This window comes from Megascapheus bottae, chromosome 1, assembly GCF_031878675.1.
Source record: "Megascapheus bottae isolate mThoBot1 chromosome 1, mThoBot2.hap1, whole genome shotgun sequence".
In the NCBI taxonomy this organism is placed as follows: domain Eukaryota; kingdom Metazoa; phylum Chordata; class Mammalia; order Rodentia; family Geomyidae; genus Megascapheus; species Megascapheus bottae.
Genome location: NC_143509.1, coordinates 74981299 through 74997736, shown reverse-complemented (window position 1 = coordinate 74997736; position 16438 = coordinate 74981299). Strand labels below are relative to the sequence as shown.

At 35.4% G+C, this 16438-nt stretch overlaps 1 protein-coding gene across 1 annotated transcript; it reads left to right on the top strand.

Moving 5' to 3' along the window:
* The first annotated feature begins 14401 nt into the window (after positions 1-14401).
* LOC150069457 (olfactory receptor 5K1) lies at positions 14402-15373 on the top strand. Its single transcript, XM_090331052.1, has one exon. The coding sequence runs from the start codon at positions 14402-14404 to the stop codon at positions 15371-15373; it is 972 nt and encodes a 323-aa protein (XP_090187178.1).
* The last annotated feature ends 1065 nt before the right edge of the window (positions 15374-16438 follow it).

The window sequence follows — 16438 nt, the reverse complement described above, 5'->3', positions numbered from 1 at the left end:
TTCAAGGACAAGAAAAAAAATATAGGACAATTTCCATACTTAATCCTATAAATCACCTTACACTTTTAAATACAAGTATATCACAATTGCCATTTGATCAATAGTCAATGTTTACTTGACTGCTATGTATGCATTACTTTATATTAAAAATGATTATAGTATTATGACATTTTAATAGTAATATGTTAAAGATAAATTCAACTTCTTTTCCTTGTCTTTTTTTTGCCAAGCCATTTTTATTATAATGTATAGTGGGGTTACAGTTATATTCTCCAAGTAGTAGGTACATTACTTCTTACACACTGATACCCCTTCTCATGTTTTTGTCCTCATTTCCCTCCTCCCACCCTCTCCCAATCATCTTGTTTTCTATCCTTCCCTTTCCTATTTCAAATAAATACTTGTCTTTTTTATCATGAAATCTGCTGCAGTTTTTTTTCAATGGAGAGTAGAGCTGACAAATGACCTCTGCAAATTATTTTTACATGTTAAGTCTACAAATTTCTAGGCTTTCTTGAGACTATTCTCCTGGAGACTCAAGCTCTTCTATCTGTTTTTCTTATTCTTTACATTCATGAACAGATGTCATAAAACTTAAGTCAAAAGTAGGTACATGAAGATTTTTCTACCTTTGTCCTCATTTTTTATTTAATTTTGTGTGATAAATTCCAGTACTGAAAATGGGCAGTAGAATTTCATTTGCTACCAACTTAATATGTACATCAAAAGCATTTTCAAATTTTAAGTATCTATTTTTTTCTAGTAATGTAAAATTACCTCAAGAGTCTCTGAGGGAAAAAAATGCATGTTTATACTAAGCATTGTAGCAGAAGGTGAAATGAATAAAAACAAAACTTTAGTAGACTGTAAAAGTACACAAAGACATATGGAGATATATACTAAGTATGAAGTAAACCTAAACTGCTGAAAAGTGTTGCTTCAATATAGAAATAACAGTATTGTAACAACTAGCCTTCTATATAGCTATAAACTTGGATCCCCAGTAATACATTACATGTATCTCTTGATGTATAACAGTGTATAAGATTTCAAACTACATATAAAGAAGACAAGAAATAATTATAAGAAATGAAAGTACTATTTTAAAACCTTGGACTCTCCTAGCAGAGGATTACAATAGCTCAAAATCTAGATACATAAGACCATATAGGATGAGGCTAAATGAAAGGACCTCCAGAATATGGAAACAAGAGCTACATAACGTATGATTGTTGTTCTTAATGTACTATGCTATTCCTCATCTCTTTTGTTGTCCCTTGGTTATTCTCATACTGTTACAGTATGATAACAAGGTAAGATATCTTACAGTATCTTACTTTGTTACAGTATCTTACCTTGTTATCTGATATATTATATATATGTTTATTTGTTTGAAATAGGAAAGGGAAGGGGGGAACAAGATGATGGGAAGGGTTGGGGGAGGGAAATGGGAACAAAAATATGAGAAGGGGTATCAATGTGTGTGAAGTAATGCACCTTCTATCTGGTGAATATAACTGTAACCCTTCTATTAATTACAATAAAAAGAACTATGTAAAAAAGAAATTAAAGTACTATTTTAATAAAACAGCAAACCCAGATATGATTTTCAAAATAATTGAAGCATGCTATTTTCCCAAGTATCTGTCTGTTTTCCATCTTCATTTTCACTTCATTGGTCTATTTTACTAAACAATTAAATGTTCTCTGCGGCGCCCGGCACCCCTGACCAGCAGGGAAGAACGGACACCACCCGAGGATCCTTCTCGTATCACGCTTTTAATGAAGAGCCACTTGGTTAAAGGGAGAGCTGAAGCAGAGGGGCGAGGGGCAGGGAAATGCAGCTGCTTATAAACAATCAAAGAACGCGGGACTTTTTCCATTGGCTGCTGTGTTGCTAGGATCATTTTAAAACTCAGGATTGGTCAGGCCTCTGACGTCATACGCGCAGACTCAGCAGAGCGAGCAAAGGCTCTGCACTCACACACCAACTAAGGGGAACTAAGAAATTTGTATACAATGAGCGAGGCAGGGGACAGGCGCCGTCTTGTCGGCCACTCTGGCTCCCCACAGTTCTCTATAAATGTTTGTACCTCAATGCTTTCAAATCATTTCTGTGTAGGTTTTCCCAAAGAGATTCCTAGTAAAAAATTGAAGAGTGGGTAGATACAAGCCAAAATATTTTTATCAGTCTGGTATGGATTCAGAACTAACTTCATCCCCTAGGAGGTTGCCGACATGGCAGAAAATTCTTCCTGTAACCAGAAGTTCTGGTTCTGTTAATGTTACCAGCTCTTTTATAAGCCTACATACAGCGCTCGCTCATCTCCAGGATGCTTTGATTGACATTGCTTTTTCTTTCTGTCCAATAAAGCTACATTCAATTACTAATCCTACTGCCCTCTTTTCATAACCAGACCGAGTAAGGCTAGCTTGATTCAGTGACAATCCTTGAGTCTGAAAGCCTAGTTGAATTAACGTCCTGGGAAATGTGTTACTCATTTGTTACAATGTGTTTGCCAAGGCTGATTTACATCTTTGAATGTACTTTTATCCTAAGTCCATTTAGAACTTCAGTAGAAATGTAAAATAGTGACTAATAAGACTGAGTAATGAGTTACAATGAAACTATACATCCTTGGCATGTCTATACAAATAGCAGTGAAACTCAGTAGGAGAAAAAAGGTGGAAACAAATATTAGACAGTGTTATTCTAAATAGACAGACATGGCGAGCTTCAAAAAATGAGCAGTAACAGAAATAGACATAGAGATAATGAGGGTAAAGGGAAAATAAAGGAAATAGGAAGTGATAAATGTCATTACAAGTAAGGCTGATCTGCAGAAATATTACATTACACAGGTGAATGCATAAATTTTGGTATAATATTCCCCATATATCAGTATTTTAATTTTTTATTTGCCAGTCCTGGGGCTTGAACTCAGGGCAGGGGCACTGTCCTTGAACTTCTTTTGCTCAAGGCTAGCACTCTACCACCTGAGCCCCAGCATGGCTTCTGACTTTTTAGGAATCGAACCTATGGCTTCATGAATGCTAGGCAAGGGCTCTATCACTAAATCACATTCCCAGTATTGTAACTTTTAAAAAGCCTATCAATTCCAAGATGCCATGGCTCACACTTGTAATCCTAGCTACTCAGGAAGCTCAGATCTGAAGACCTGGTTCAAAACCAGTCAGGGCATGAACGTCTGGGAGGCTCTTACCTCCAATAAACTATTCAGGAAAAAAGCATGAAATGATTCTGTGGCTCAAGTGGTAGAGTGCTAGCCTTGAACACAAAGAGACTCAAGGACAAATCCCAGGCCCAGAGTTCAAACTCCAAGACCAGACAAACAACAACAAGGTCAAGTTCCACCTGCAAGTCCTAGTCTTAAGGTAGAAAAGGTCCTTGGAAGTATTTGCGAGAATGCATTCACCCTAATTGGAAGAAAAGGAAAACAAAATTAAAGAAATGTAAAAATAAACTATGGATTCTGCTACCATGAAACACTGAAGTATCAGATGACAATTCATTTTCCTTCATGTCAGGCTTGGATATATCCTCATCACCAATATTGTAAATACATATAATTTAACATGTATGTCCATATAATTATTTCTGTATTTTAATATATAAATACTTATTCTATGTCAATGTAAAGATAAACAAAAGAATCTCCTATAAATTGCTGACATAATAAATACAACTGATGAGAAGTGTTCCTCAATTCAGAATGGAAAACAATAAAGATTCCCTTGTCTAATACTTTTGGAAAAAGAAATTCACAGTTCCTGCAAATTAGTGCACCTGTTTGTGAGTTGGTTGATTTTCCTAAATTAATAATACCCACTGGAATCCTTGGTAAAAATCTAATGTCCTCACTGGAGATTTCATCAAAAGTGTGGCCCCTAGGGACTGGAAGTTGAACAAGTTCTGTAATGGCAAATAAAAGTTTTCTTTCTTTTCAAACAATGCACAATGGGCATAATTAGGAAAGAGATAGAGAGCAATTCCTGGAAAGGTAACAGGGTGACAGAATGACTGAAGAATTTTTTATTATGCCCTCCCTTTAGGCTTGAAACCTCACTAGGAAAAAGGGCATTCTTCAAAGAACCACACTTCCATGACTGGAAGAAACAAAGATTCCTAAAAAATATTTCCAGAAAGCTAATAATAAGACTATTTGTTAATAGAATTATAAAAATACAATGTAGGTAAATCTTCCTAGGACCCTATGTCTCAAGAATGTTTCTATTAAAAGTTGCTTTTTACAAAAAACTCTGTATTCTTCTTTTTAAAGTTTTAATGCTCATAAATGAAAGAAATGAATTGAGGATACTAGAAAAAATAATTATGTACATGGATACACACATATTTATATGTAATATGATTCTGTCCATGATGTATATTATTTGGGTCTAGTTTCTACATATATATATATGTTTGTCTCACCCAATATGGCACCCTCCAAAATCCATCCATCCTCCTATGAATAACAATTTCATTTTTCTTCATGACTGTGATATTCCATAATGTGTATGTGCATTATTTATATTATACGTGCTTATATATTTATGTGTACATATGGATATATATGATATCATAACTTCTTATTCCATTCATCTATGGTTGGGCACCTGGGCTGATCCCATTGTTTAGCCATTGGGAACAATCCTGCAATAAATATTAACATGCAACCATGTCGTCCAGATGCACTCTCATCATTACCACTAATTCTCACCCTTCTAACAGAACCTGTTTCCCACCTTCAGGTCATTTTTTGATGAAGCAGGTAAAGCACAGGGAGCTTAAATATTTTTCTAGCATCTACCAGTAAATAGTATCACCAAGACACATAATCAAGCATTCTGGTTGCAGAGCATACCAGATTAACATGTACAAACTGCTTTTGTAGATTAAGTTTGGTCCTCCAGTACAAGTGTCCTATCTTTACTATTCTTGATTTAGTACTACAGAAGTTATAATTCTGCTTTCATTTGAGTAATCATTAATTCAGTCTCTTGTGCTGTTTCCAGGTATTGGCCAATTTTCCTTTATTACAGCAGCATTCTTGAATCAGACCACTTTGTTAGGAACAAATGTTTGTTTAGCTCACAGTTTTAGAACTCCAAAGTCCAGAGTCAGGCAGCTCCATCAATCAGTCCTCTAGTTAGGAACTCATTGTAGTGTCAGGAACATGTGCAAGAGGGGGAAATCTCAAAACCAAAGAAAAGGAGGATTCAAGGCTGGAATCTCTTTTATAATACTGCAATCTCAAGAGATCTAGTGCTCCTCCAAGATCTCTAAGACTTATCCTTTTGAAAGAAGTTCTTATTGCTTACATTCTCCATTAGGTCTCTTCCAGGTTCCTCACCTTTCATATTGAAAAGCTGGAGACCAGACTTCCAATAGAAGAAACTGGGAGACACAACCAAACCATATCTAAACCATAACTTTCACTAATTATCTAAGAGGAGGTAGTTACAATTTCTGCTTTTTTTTACCTTAATGATAATGGAAAGTCTTGTAGAGAGCAAAAAGGAAGCATACAATAGAGTTGATAAAATGATACAAAAAAACATGAATTCCAAACATGTGAATTCTAAATAAACCTATGAATTCCAAAGAAAAGTCATGAGCAAACACACCAATGAATGAATGAACAAACAAATAAAAGAAAAATTAAGTAAATGTCCTATCTTCAATTATAGTTCCCTCTGATGGGCCTAATTTGTTTTCTGGTTTTCTATTTCTTAATTCCTGCCTCTGTCTAAAGTCTTAGCATTCTTGATATGCTTGTGATGGAGTAAATTATCCAATTTTGTATGAAGAGAATATTATTATAATTATAAGCAATTCTCTTTGTTTATAAAAGTCCAACTTATTGGGAAGGGAATGGGGCTTAGTAGTAAAGTGCTTATCCAGCATGCATGAAGCCCTGGGTTCATTCTTAGTAACACATAAACAGAAAAATTTGGAGGTGGCTCTATGGATCAAGTGGTGGTGTGACTAGCCATGGGCAAAAGAAGCTCAGGCCCTGAGTTCAAGCCCCAGGACTGGCAAAAAATTTAATTTACTAAAATTGATTCAATACAGAAGGTTGCAAAGCTGTACCTACAACATAGATATGATTATTTCTCTGATCTGACAAGCCCTTACCAGCCTGGGATTTTATATCTCCAACATGCCATTACTATTTTGTTTAGTAAATGCCAACCATCCTTTTTGGCTTCATGTCAATGCCTTTCAAAAGTTTGCTCTCATTTAATGTATCATACAGAATCCCTTATTTTTGTATATGTGTTTTTATAGCAATGTTGGGCTCCATTGTAGAATATTGATATAATTGAGGCAATATAATGTCTAGATTGTAATCTCTCTCAGCAGGGCTGGACAATTCAAGTCAATCAGACAAAAACAAAGTGTACCCAGGTACCAGTGGCTCACACCTATAATCCTAGCTGCTCAGGAGGCTGAGAGTTGAAGACTGAGTTTCAAAGCTAGACTGAACAAGAATGTCAATGAGACTCTCATCTCCGGTTAACCACCAGAAGACCAGAAATACAGCTGTGGCTCAAAGTGGCAAAGTGCCTGCCAGAGCCAGTCCCCAGGCCCTGAGATCAAGCCCCACAAGCAAAAAAAAAATAGCTCCATACCTCCTGCTTCCTTTTTTATTCCTTACACAATTAAAAATGATTCTTTGTAACTTGGCCATGCCTGAATTTCCTTGTAACTAGCAAACAGCAACATCTACTTCCAGAGGTAAACATCTGTGTGTCATACAGTCATGTCTTCTGCCAATCTGTGTTCTCAGTAGAGAAAAGGCATTGGGAGTGCTTCTTCTACTTATGCAATGCACATTTTACTTCACCAAATCTATTGAACCGTCTCGTCTTATAAATTGTGTAATGAACTATCCCATGACTGTCTTGTTGCTGGAAATCACTCAGACCAGACAACTGGAATAGAAAAGAATATAGAAACAGAAATAGAAAAACACTGCCTCAGTGTGGTCTCAGTGGAGTGAGGACTACTTCCCCAGTAGCAAAATGAGTATCAGGAAAAGACATGAGCACAAAGCCACCGGCTCCTTCCACATGAAGTGTCCTTCTCTTTAACCTACCTGGAGTGTCTTTTTATTATACTATTTTATTTTATAGTTTTATATGCTATAAACAATATTATAAAAATATTATTCTTAGATAAAATGTTTAAACATCAGGCAAATTAAGTCATGGCCTATTTGTTTCTCCCAGAATTCTGAAGGTCTGACTGTTTGTGCTACAAATGTTATCACCTGGTACTCTTTATATTCACACAACTTGTCCCTAAAGTGTAAAGTCACAGAAAACAGAAATTTAGCCTTGGAGTTCCTTACTATACTATGGTTCATTTCTCCTCATAACTGGATTTGTCATGGTGAAAAGTATGAGCACATCTTCATCAATGGACTGAATATAATCAAAAAAGCAAACTCACGTTTGTCATATTGTCTGATATCTATATGTAACACATAGAATTATTTTCCTGAAATGCACATTTGATTGAAATAATAGTTTACTTAGGGGTTTGTTTGTTTGTTTGACAGTCCTACCCTTGAAGTCAGGGCCTGAGCTCTGTCCTTGGGCTTTCTCAAGGCTAGAGGTCTACCACTTGAGCCACAGCACAATTTCTGGCTTTTTCTATGTATATGGTACCGAGGAATCAAACCCCGGTCTTTGTGCAGGTTAGGCAAGTACTCTACCACTAGGCCAAACTCCAGGCCACTTAAGGCTTTTCAACTAAAAAAAAAAAATGACATTCTGATTTGGCGTGCCTGCCTCATTTGGGGTGAGGAATGTTTCCTCTCCCACTAGATATTCTATAACCAAGAACTGACAAGAACTCATTCCTAGACATGTTTCCCTTTTCTCCCTTCTTATTCTCCTTAGATAATCCAACTCAGTTCTAGAGATTTAAATATACAGTCTAATGATTCCGATCCTTACAGCATTGTCTTATATTTAACTGCCCGCTCAATATCTCCACTTTGATTATAGGTAGTCATCTTGGATTTAATGAGAAGAAAAGCAAAGTAACTTCTCCCTCCTCACTTCTTCAAGAGGATTTTCCTCCTCCACTCACCTTCAGTCCAGTCAATTCTATCAATTTCCCCTCGATACAAAGATCAAAAGATAAACATTTTAAAAACATAGCATCTAGATGTTTTCATTGCCAGCTTTTCTTACCCTCTAACAGTTAAATCATCAATGCATCCATCTATAGTTTTCCAATGTAACACATGAGTCGTTGAAAACATAAGCAACTGTGTTGGAATAGAGAAATACATCTGGGAATGATCCACAGAGCAGAGGATGGGAGTGTGCATGAACCAGGAAATGGACAGAAACTAGAAACTAGGAAGTTAAGGAAATATATCTCTCCTGTAACTTCCCTATCTGTACTATGATTTTAAGTCACTGAATCCCATTTCTGACCTACAAATCCCAGAACTGTGAAATGATAACTTGTTATTTTGAGCTACTGAGCTTGTGGTAATATATTTTTAGCAGTAACAGAAAATGTATGCATCCTCCCAAGGCTGTCAATTTTTTGGAAAACATATATGAAACTCAATACTTTGTGCTACAAACTCTGTGAGATCAAGTCTTCAATTCCATCACCAACCACTTTCTTCAGTCTTAATGTCTTTCATAGTTACACATGAAACAGTTACCCATGTGTCAACCTGACCAAAGGAACTCCACACAATCCTCTGCTATAACCTGCCACAACTCATTTCTTGATACTCAGTATCTCAGATGGACCATTCACACTTTCTCTAGATCTTTTCCATTCACTCGATCTAAAATATCTCCCCATAATTCTTTATTCCAACCCTTATTTTACCTTCATCACAATTCCTGCTTCTTCTCCTTCTGTATGTCTTCCTCTATCACTGTTTTCCCTATCCCTTCTATCACATGATAGCTCCATGAGAATAGAAGGCATAATTATTATAACACACACTGTTTTATATAGCATTTTCTGTATACTAGCATAAGTAAATCATCCAATATATTGAAGTTGATTGTATTTTTAATGTAAACAATTTTCAAATACCTTAAGAACAAAAAGTTTCACCAATTCCTTTGAAAATTAATAAAAATTATACTATTCGCTGAGTCCCATAGTGTTCTCTATGCTTCCACATTATTCTGACAATAGAGTGGAATAGGGAGCCAGGAACAATACTCCCCTATATCCATACTTCCTTTGATGGAGTCTCTTCCTCAACAAATTCTGACAAGCTGATGTTACAGGTGGAGCTCTCCCCACTCTTCAATATCAGCACAGACTCACTCCTGCGTTATCACAGATATGTGGCCCTTCCTTAAGAGAATCACTTTACTGTGGAATTTCAATTTCAAAAGTGGGAATATTTATTATCTTGTGTTGGTATTTTCTGACAGGAAAGTAGATGTACCCTGGGGAAGAATATTTCCAGTGGGGCAGATAAAGAGACGTGGGGAGGATAATAAAAGTGATTAGCCAAGTAAAAGGCACAAAAAGAATGAAAGTGAATTTTTCAACAAGAACAAGAAAATAAGTGCTTAACTTAAGTGTAATACATGGGAAGTACATAACACAAGAAGACTGACCTAAAATGAGGGAGGATTAGTGACATCAAGATTCGTGGTGCTATAGTTTGAATCTTAACTGACCCCTAAAGGCCAATGTAATAAAGACATGTTCCCTTACATTTTCTGTTTCGTACTAGGTGGGTCCTAGTACGAGCCATTCAGATCATGTGGAAATGTTGTTGAAGTAGATAATACACACCACCCCTTCTGATTACTGCCATACACCATATCTGTGAGGATTCTGCAGTGAGTTTTCTGTCATGAGGGTTTGCATCAGTGATAAACTAAACCTACAAAACCGTGAGCCATGTATATCTAGTCTCTTCGTATGTTGGTTATCTCAAGTATTTATGATTAGCCAAACAAATTGAAACTTGAAATTAATGGGTGATATATCAAGAAGCCATAAATGTTGGGAGGATACTTATAAGAAAGGATTGTGAGGAAAGGAAGCTTTCAAGAAGCTATGTATGAGTTTGCATTTAAAAACTTAATTATTTTAGTAAAGAAGAGAGAAGATTAAGAATATTATACTATAGACACATTGTATTTTGAGATTGTAGAGATTGTATATTGACATAAGCATGAGATAGGATAGTTGTAACTTTCTGTCCTTTGTACAATACTTTCTCCTCTCTGAGCCAACTAATAATAACTCTTTCCAAGTTTTCAGCCTTCGCTGACAGATCTCATGGAAAGTTTCTATTATCACCTGGTAGTTTATATCCACAAGGATAGATGGTACCAACTCAAAGAAAAAAATTTCAGCCAAGCATTGGTGGCTCACACCTGTAATCCTAGCTACTCAGGAGGCTGAGATCTGAGGATTTCAGTTCAAAGCCAGCCCATCCATGAAAGTCCATGGGATTCTTATCTCCAATTAACCACCAGAAAAATCAGAAGCCCAGGGACAGTGCCCAGGCCCAGAGTTCAAGCCCTATGATCACCAAAAAGAAAGAAAAAAAATGTAAATCATATATAATGTGTTTGAAATGAGCATTGACTTAGTCTCTTGTTCTCAAAGGACACATTTAATTATTACAATTTAGTTTGTCTGCGAAATTCAAAGGATTGGGTCTCCCAGGCCATGCTCTAATGTCAATGCCAAGTAAATCCCCTAAGAATTATTTTGAATATATATGAACAATTCTCTACAGATAATAAATAACATCATCGATTGCTGTGCAAAAATAGTCTTCCATGTGAAAAAGAAAATAGACTTTTACTGGTGGACCTGCTTTACTTTCTCAAATCAGTGTAACAAACTGGCCTCTATACAAATCTCACTGGGAAAAACAGGTGAGATAGAATTTATATTGTGTTTTTGCTAAAACTATTCATATTCTTAAGCATTATTTCTCTTACTTAAGGGACTCATTGTCCTTAAAATTACGAAGCTAATATTTTTACATCCTTGAAAGTATTCCTTTTATTATCTATTGTTCAAACTAGAAAATAATTGTCATTATTTGTATCATCTGAGTTCACAAACCTAAGTTTACCAAAGATAAATAGAAAGGTAGATAGATATATGATAGATACAGAGGCACACAGACACAAGCACACTCGGAATAATAACAATGCATATTCAGTTTTTGAAATTTCTTTGCCATAAAACTTTCAAAGTGATGAAATAGATTATTAGTCTCTGTAATTAAATATACTTTCAATTGTTTTTGTCAGTTCTGGGGTTTGGACTCTTGACCTGGGCTCTGGGCTAGCACTTTACCACTTGAGCCACAGCATCACTTTTAGCTTCCTGGTGGTTAGCTGGAGATAAGATTCTCACGGACGGTCGTGCCCAGGCTGGCTGTGAACCCTGATCCTCAGATCTCAGCCTGTTGAGTAGCTAGGATTATAGGCGTGAGCCACCAGCACCAGGCTACATTTTTTAACATATATACTAAACAAATTGTATGAGAATACTGTAATTTAATAATTTTTTGACTCCCAATACAATTTTAAGGAAGACTAGTTTTTTCTGATTCTCAGTAAATTAAAATGCAATGCAAAAAAATTTTCATAAATCATTATTAACCTGGAAGATTGGTGTTTTAAAATTGTGTTATATGACTTCAATACATGCAGTGAAACAATATTTAAATGACATAGATTTCATCCCCAATGTGAGAATTAAAAGCTATTCATATTTTCTAGAAACAACAAAAAAGTTTTTCCTAGAGAAAACTATGTTTCCTCTGGTCCACAAATTCAAAGAATAGTTGTTCTCAATGAGAATTGTTAGTCATAGCTAAATAAAAGTTACCACAGAGCAGTATTTCAACAGTGAGTAAATGAATTCCACGGTAAGAAAAATAGGCAAATTTATATAGAAATAACATATCCCCCAAAGTAGGAATTCTTCATCTATCATGTTTAAAGTATAGGAAAAGGAAGGTTTGAAATATTCTGAAATTCTAATAAATGTGAGCACAATAAAAAGTAAGACTGCCTTGATATCTTTGATAACAAAAAGAGAGAGCTGACATGGAAAATTTTCTCCAGAAGTGAGTAACTTTATGAATATATTGTTATGTGAGCAATTATTGAATTAGTTAAGATATATGCAATATTATTAGTTAATTTTCACTTTTTTCTAACTTACAGGATCTTGTCACAACAAGACCATAATCAATAAGAATCCTTTTTACTTCATTTACTTTGAAATCATAAAGTGTAGAAACATTTAGTTAGGTCCACAATGATTAATTTGTCATTTTAAACAACCAACCTGTCATTTGATTTCCCTAGTAATTTTTTTGTGTCCTGATTCTAAACATAATAATCATTGTAAAGAATTTTCATTACACAGAGAAAACCAGTGATTTTGATGTGCCCATATGATTTTTATTTTATAGTTACATATATTTAAATAAGGGTCATTCTGCACAAAAAAACCTGTTTCTTTGGTTTTTCATTAAATATTTGTGCCTATTTTATCATTGCAACAAATATGCTAGGTGAATATCATTTTTAATGTTTGCATAAGATATTGTCATATATAGGTGACTAATCTTAATTTGATCATACTATTTAGCTCTTTGCATTTTTTATCTTTGTAAGTAAAATTACAGTCTGATTACACGTAAATCTTACATGAGATTCTAACTACTTCTTACTGACAGATTCATCATTATTAGTCAGTGTAAAAATTTTAAAGCTTCATTAGTCTAACACTAAATGAGTTTCTAATTATCCTAAACAATTTAAAACCACTGTCTATTGTTTCCATTTTACTATACTGTAGAAAGCATCAAATATAATCATTTCTTTTTAACAGGAAAAATAAAAAGACCCCACATTGTTTTCATTCCATATCATTTACATGTTTAATAGTAATTATTCCCCATCATGGGGTAAGTTTTTCATAGAAAATAGATAACACTTCTGTTTATTTCAAATAGTCTCCAATCATTTGGTATTTAATTTTATTAAAGATTTTGATATATATGCACATGTATACACAAATTAATCCATTTTAACCCTGAGGAGTTCCCACATTTTAATATCATTTACATTACTATATATACCTGAAAGTACAATTTCACCTTGCTTGTGTAGGCAGCATTACAAACCTTCTAAATGAGTCTTGCCTTTTCCTTACTGTTTTATTCTCCCTGCCTCCATTCATAGGTCTGTCATTAGTGTCAATTTACACAAACAGACCCCTGCCCCATAGGCACTGCGGTTTATACATTTAGAGCCAATGCAAATACTTAGAAAACTACTAATAAGAAGCAAATTAAAATCATCTTTCAAGCTTTTTCTTGTGTAAGGCATTGGGAAGCATACCTGCAATTCCTTTGAAAAGTAGAGAAAAGACTGCAATTGAGGTCCGTTTGAGTACTATATAAGAGATCCTATCATATCAAATAAACCAGGCTCCGTGCCATATCACTGTAATCCCAGCGCCTCCAGAGGCTAGGATGATGAGCCGTAGTCCAAAGCCAGCAAAATTTTAGACCTTATATAAAAGACAAACTCAGGTAGTAGAGGTTGGGGAAAAAGAAGCAGCAGCTCAGGAGTGCCATTTATTTATTGTAATAGACTACAACATAATATTTACTGTGCAATTCAATGACATTCGATGCACTTATATTGTTCTACAAAGATCACTAAAGAGGCATATGTCAAATTTGTATTCCTTTCTTATGCAGTGCGTAAAGTTGCACTTTATAGATCATACTTTATCCATTTGTTTGTTTTTCCTTTGACATTTGCATTGCTTCTATCTCTGAGGTACTGTATAAAAAAGGCTGTGATAATTACAGATGGGTAACAATATTCTTTCACACATTCTTAGCCAGTACATATGCAGGCATTGAACTTCAGGAACAATGACAGTAACTGCTGACACTTGAATTATAAACCAGTTGAACCTAAACTCTATGAAGAAGTTTTCCTCTAAATGTATCTCACATGAACTCAAAATCAATCCGTGTATCCAAGATGAAAGTTTGATATTTTCAAGACCTCCTTGCAAATATGCGGAAAAAATACAAATTTTATAGAGAAAAAAATGTTATATCCTAAGAGACTGAAGAAACAACTCATTGATATAACCCCTGTATAGGATCCACAAGATCCTGGGTTTCATTCCCAGCATGCAAAATAAAAACTGCAATGTTCTAAGAAGGTTGATTGTCCTCAATATTCACCAAGTGTTATAGAACTATCATAGCAAATGTCAATCTTCTTTTGAAACAGAGAAATCAGTCATGTGTGGAGATGTCATATATTACTAACTTCTCAAAATAATTTTTCAGAAAATTTGAGAATGGTTGAAGAAAATCAAAGCATGAAAACCGAGTTTATCCTCACAGGACTTACAGATCACCCAGACCTGAAGAACCTTTTATTTGTGGTGTTCTTTGCCATTTATCTGATCACCATGGTAGGGAATATTGGGCTGATGATACTTATTTCAAAAGAACGCTCTCTTCACACCCCAATGTACATCTTTTTAGGTAATCTGGCATTTGTGGATTCCTGCTGTGCCTGTGCCATTACCCCTAAGATGTTAGAGAACTTGTTTTCTGAAGACAAAACGGTTTCACTCTATGATTGTATGGCACAATTCTATTTCCTTTGCACTGTTGAAACTGCCGACTGCTTTCTTCTGGCAGCGATGGCCTATGATCGCTATGTGGCCATTTGTAGTCCACTGCAGTACCACACCAGGATGTCAAAGAAACTCTGCATTCAGATGACCACAGGAGCCTACATAGCCGGGAACCTGCATTCCATGATTCATGTGGGGCTTCTATTCAGGTTAGCTTTCTGTGAATCCAATCACATCAACCACTTCTATTGTGACATTCTTCCCTTGTATAGACTCTCCTGTGTTGACCCTTACATTAATGAACTTGTGTTATTTGTCTTTTCTGGTTCGATTCAAGTCTTCACAATAGGTAGTGTTCTAATTTCTTATCTCTACATTCTATTCACAATTTTCAAAATGAAGTCCAAAGAGGGAAGAATGAAAGCTTTTTCTACCTGTGCCTCTCACTTCTTGTCTGTGTCGCTGTTCTATGGATCTCTTTTCTTTATGTACATTAGGCCCAATTTACTAGAAGAAGGAGATAAAGACATACCGGCTGCTATTCTGTTTACAATCATAGTTCCCTTATTGAATCCTTTCATTTATAGCCTGAGAAATAAAGAAGTAAAAACTGTCTTACAAAAAAATCTAATGAAAGCAACAACCTCTAGAAAGTTTAAACCAGTCATATCTTCTGTGCCTTCATGATTTAGATGCAGCAAAATGTACTATAAGAAATTATACTAATAAAATACATAAACTGTGTGTAAAATACTAATGTCCTATGTTACATTCAAACTAAGCAGCAATGTATGGAAAGAAAGTGTAATGAATAGAACCTACTATACTAAGTCACAACATAAAATAACAAAAATTAAAAACGAGTTCTAAAGTTATTTGTGCAACAACACAGTATGTTTCCTTCAAAGTCATTTTCAGTGCCAGGAATCATTAGTACCTAAAAGACAGCAGTAAAGCTTATTGGAAATATGAAGTATATAGAAGTTTATATAAAGTTAGAAATATAAATTATCACTGTATATACATATGTAATCAACTCCCTATGATAGGTTAGAGCATGGGAATTCCATTAAGCTGAAATGGTTTAAGACTTGCAAAAATTCACCAAACATGAACATATACAATCGCAACTATCCAAGTCAGAGCAGGTACATTTTGAAAAATCAGTTTTCATAGCACTAGGGGGATACTTCTGCAACTAGGGCAGAACTGGAAAAGATGGCAGGACAGAAGTGAAGGTACATCAGAAGCTGAGTTCGGAGAACTAATTTTCTTTGTAAGATGTTTCTTGCATCTGGAAAAATGTAAGATGACTGTTAGGAAGCAAAAATAAAGCTAAGCATTCCCATATAGTGAGGCGGAAGGAGGAGACTCTTAGGAGAAGAGCACGGAGGCACAAGGCCTATGTGCATCCGATCATAAAAAATAGTATTTCTCAAAATGAACTCCAGGAAATGGAAAGGAGTTCCTTCTTTTCAGCTGTTTGGGCTTTCTTTTCTTTTTGCTCTGTTTGTTAGCATGTTTGCCTTTGGGAGTGTAAGGGAACACAGACATGGAGGAACGAAAGGTGGACGTTACTCACTGGACACTGCTCACGATGAACTCTACAACTTCTGGGTGGGAATAGGAGGGAAAAGCTGGGAGAGAGAGAGGGAAGGGGTGACATTGTCCCACTTATGTAACCGTAACTGCTCCTTTATAATAACAAAAATTAAAAATAAAGCAGTGAATTCAAGTGGATTTGAATTTGGC

What these genes read in the sequence shown, in the direction of transcription:
- LOC150069457 (XM_090331052.1), top strand. Translation starts at nt 14,402, where the DNA reads ATGGTTGAAGAAAATCAAAGCATGAAAACCGAGTTTATCCTCACAGGA.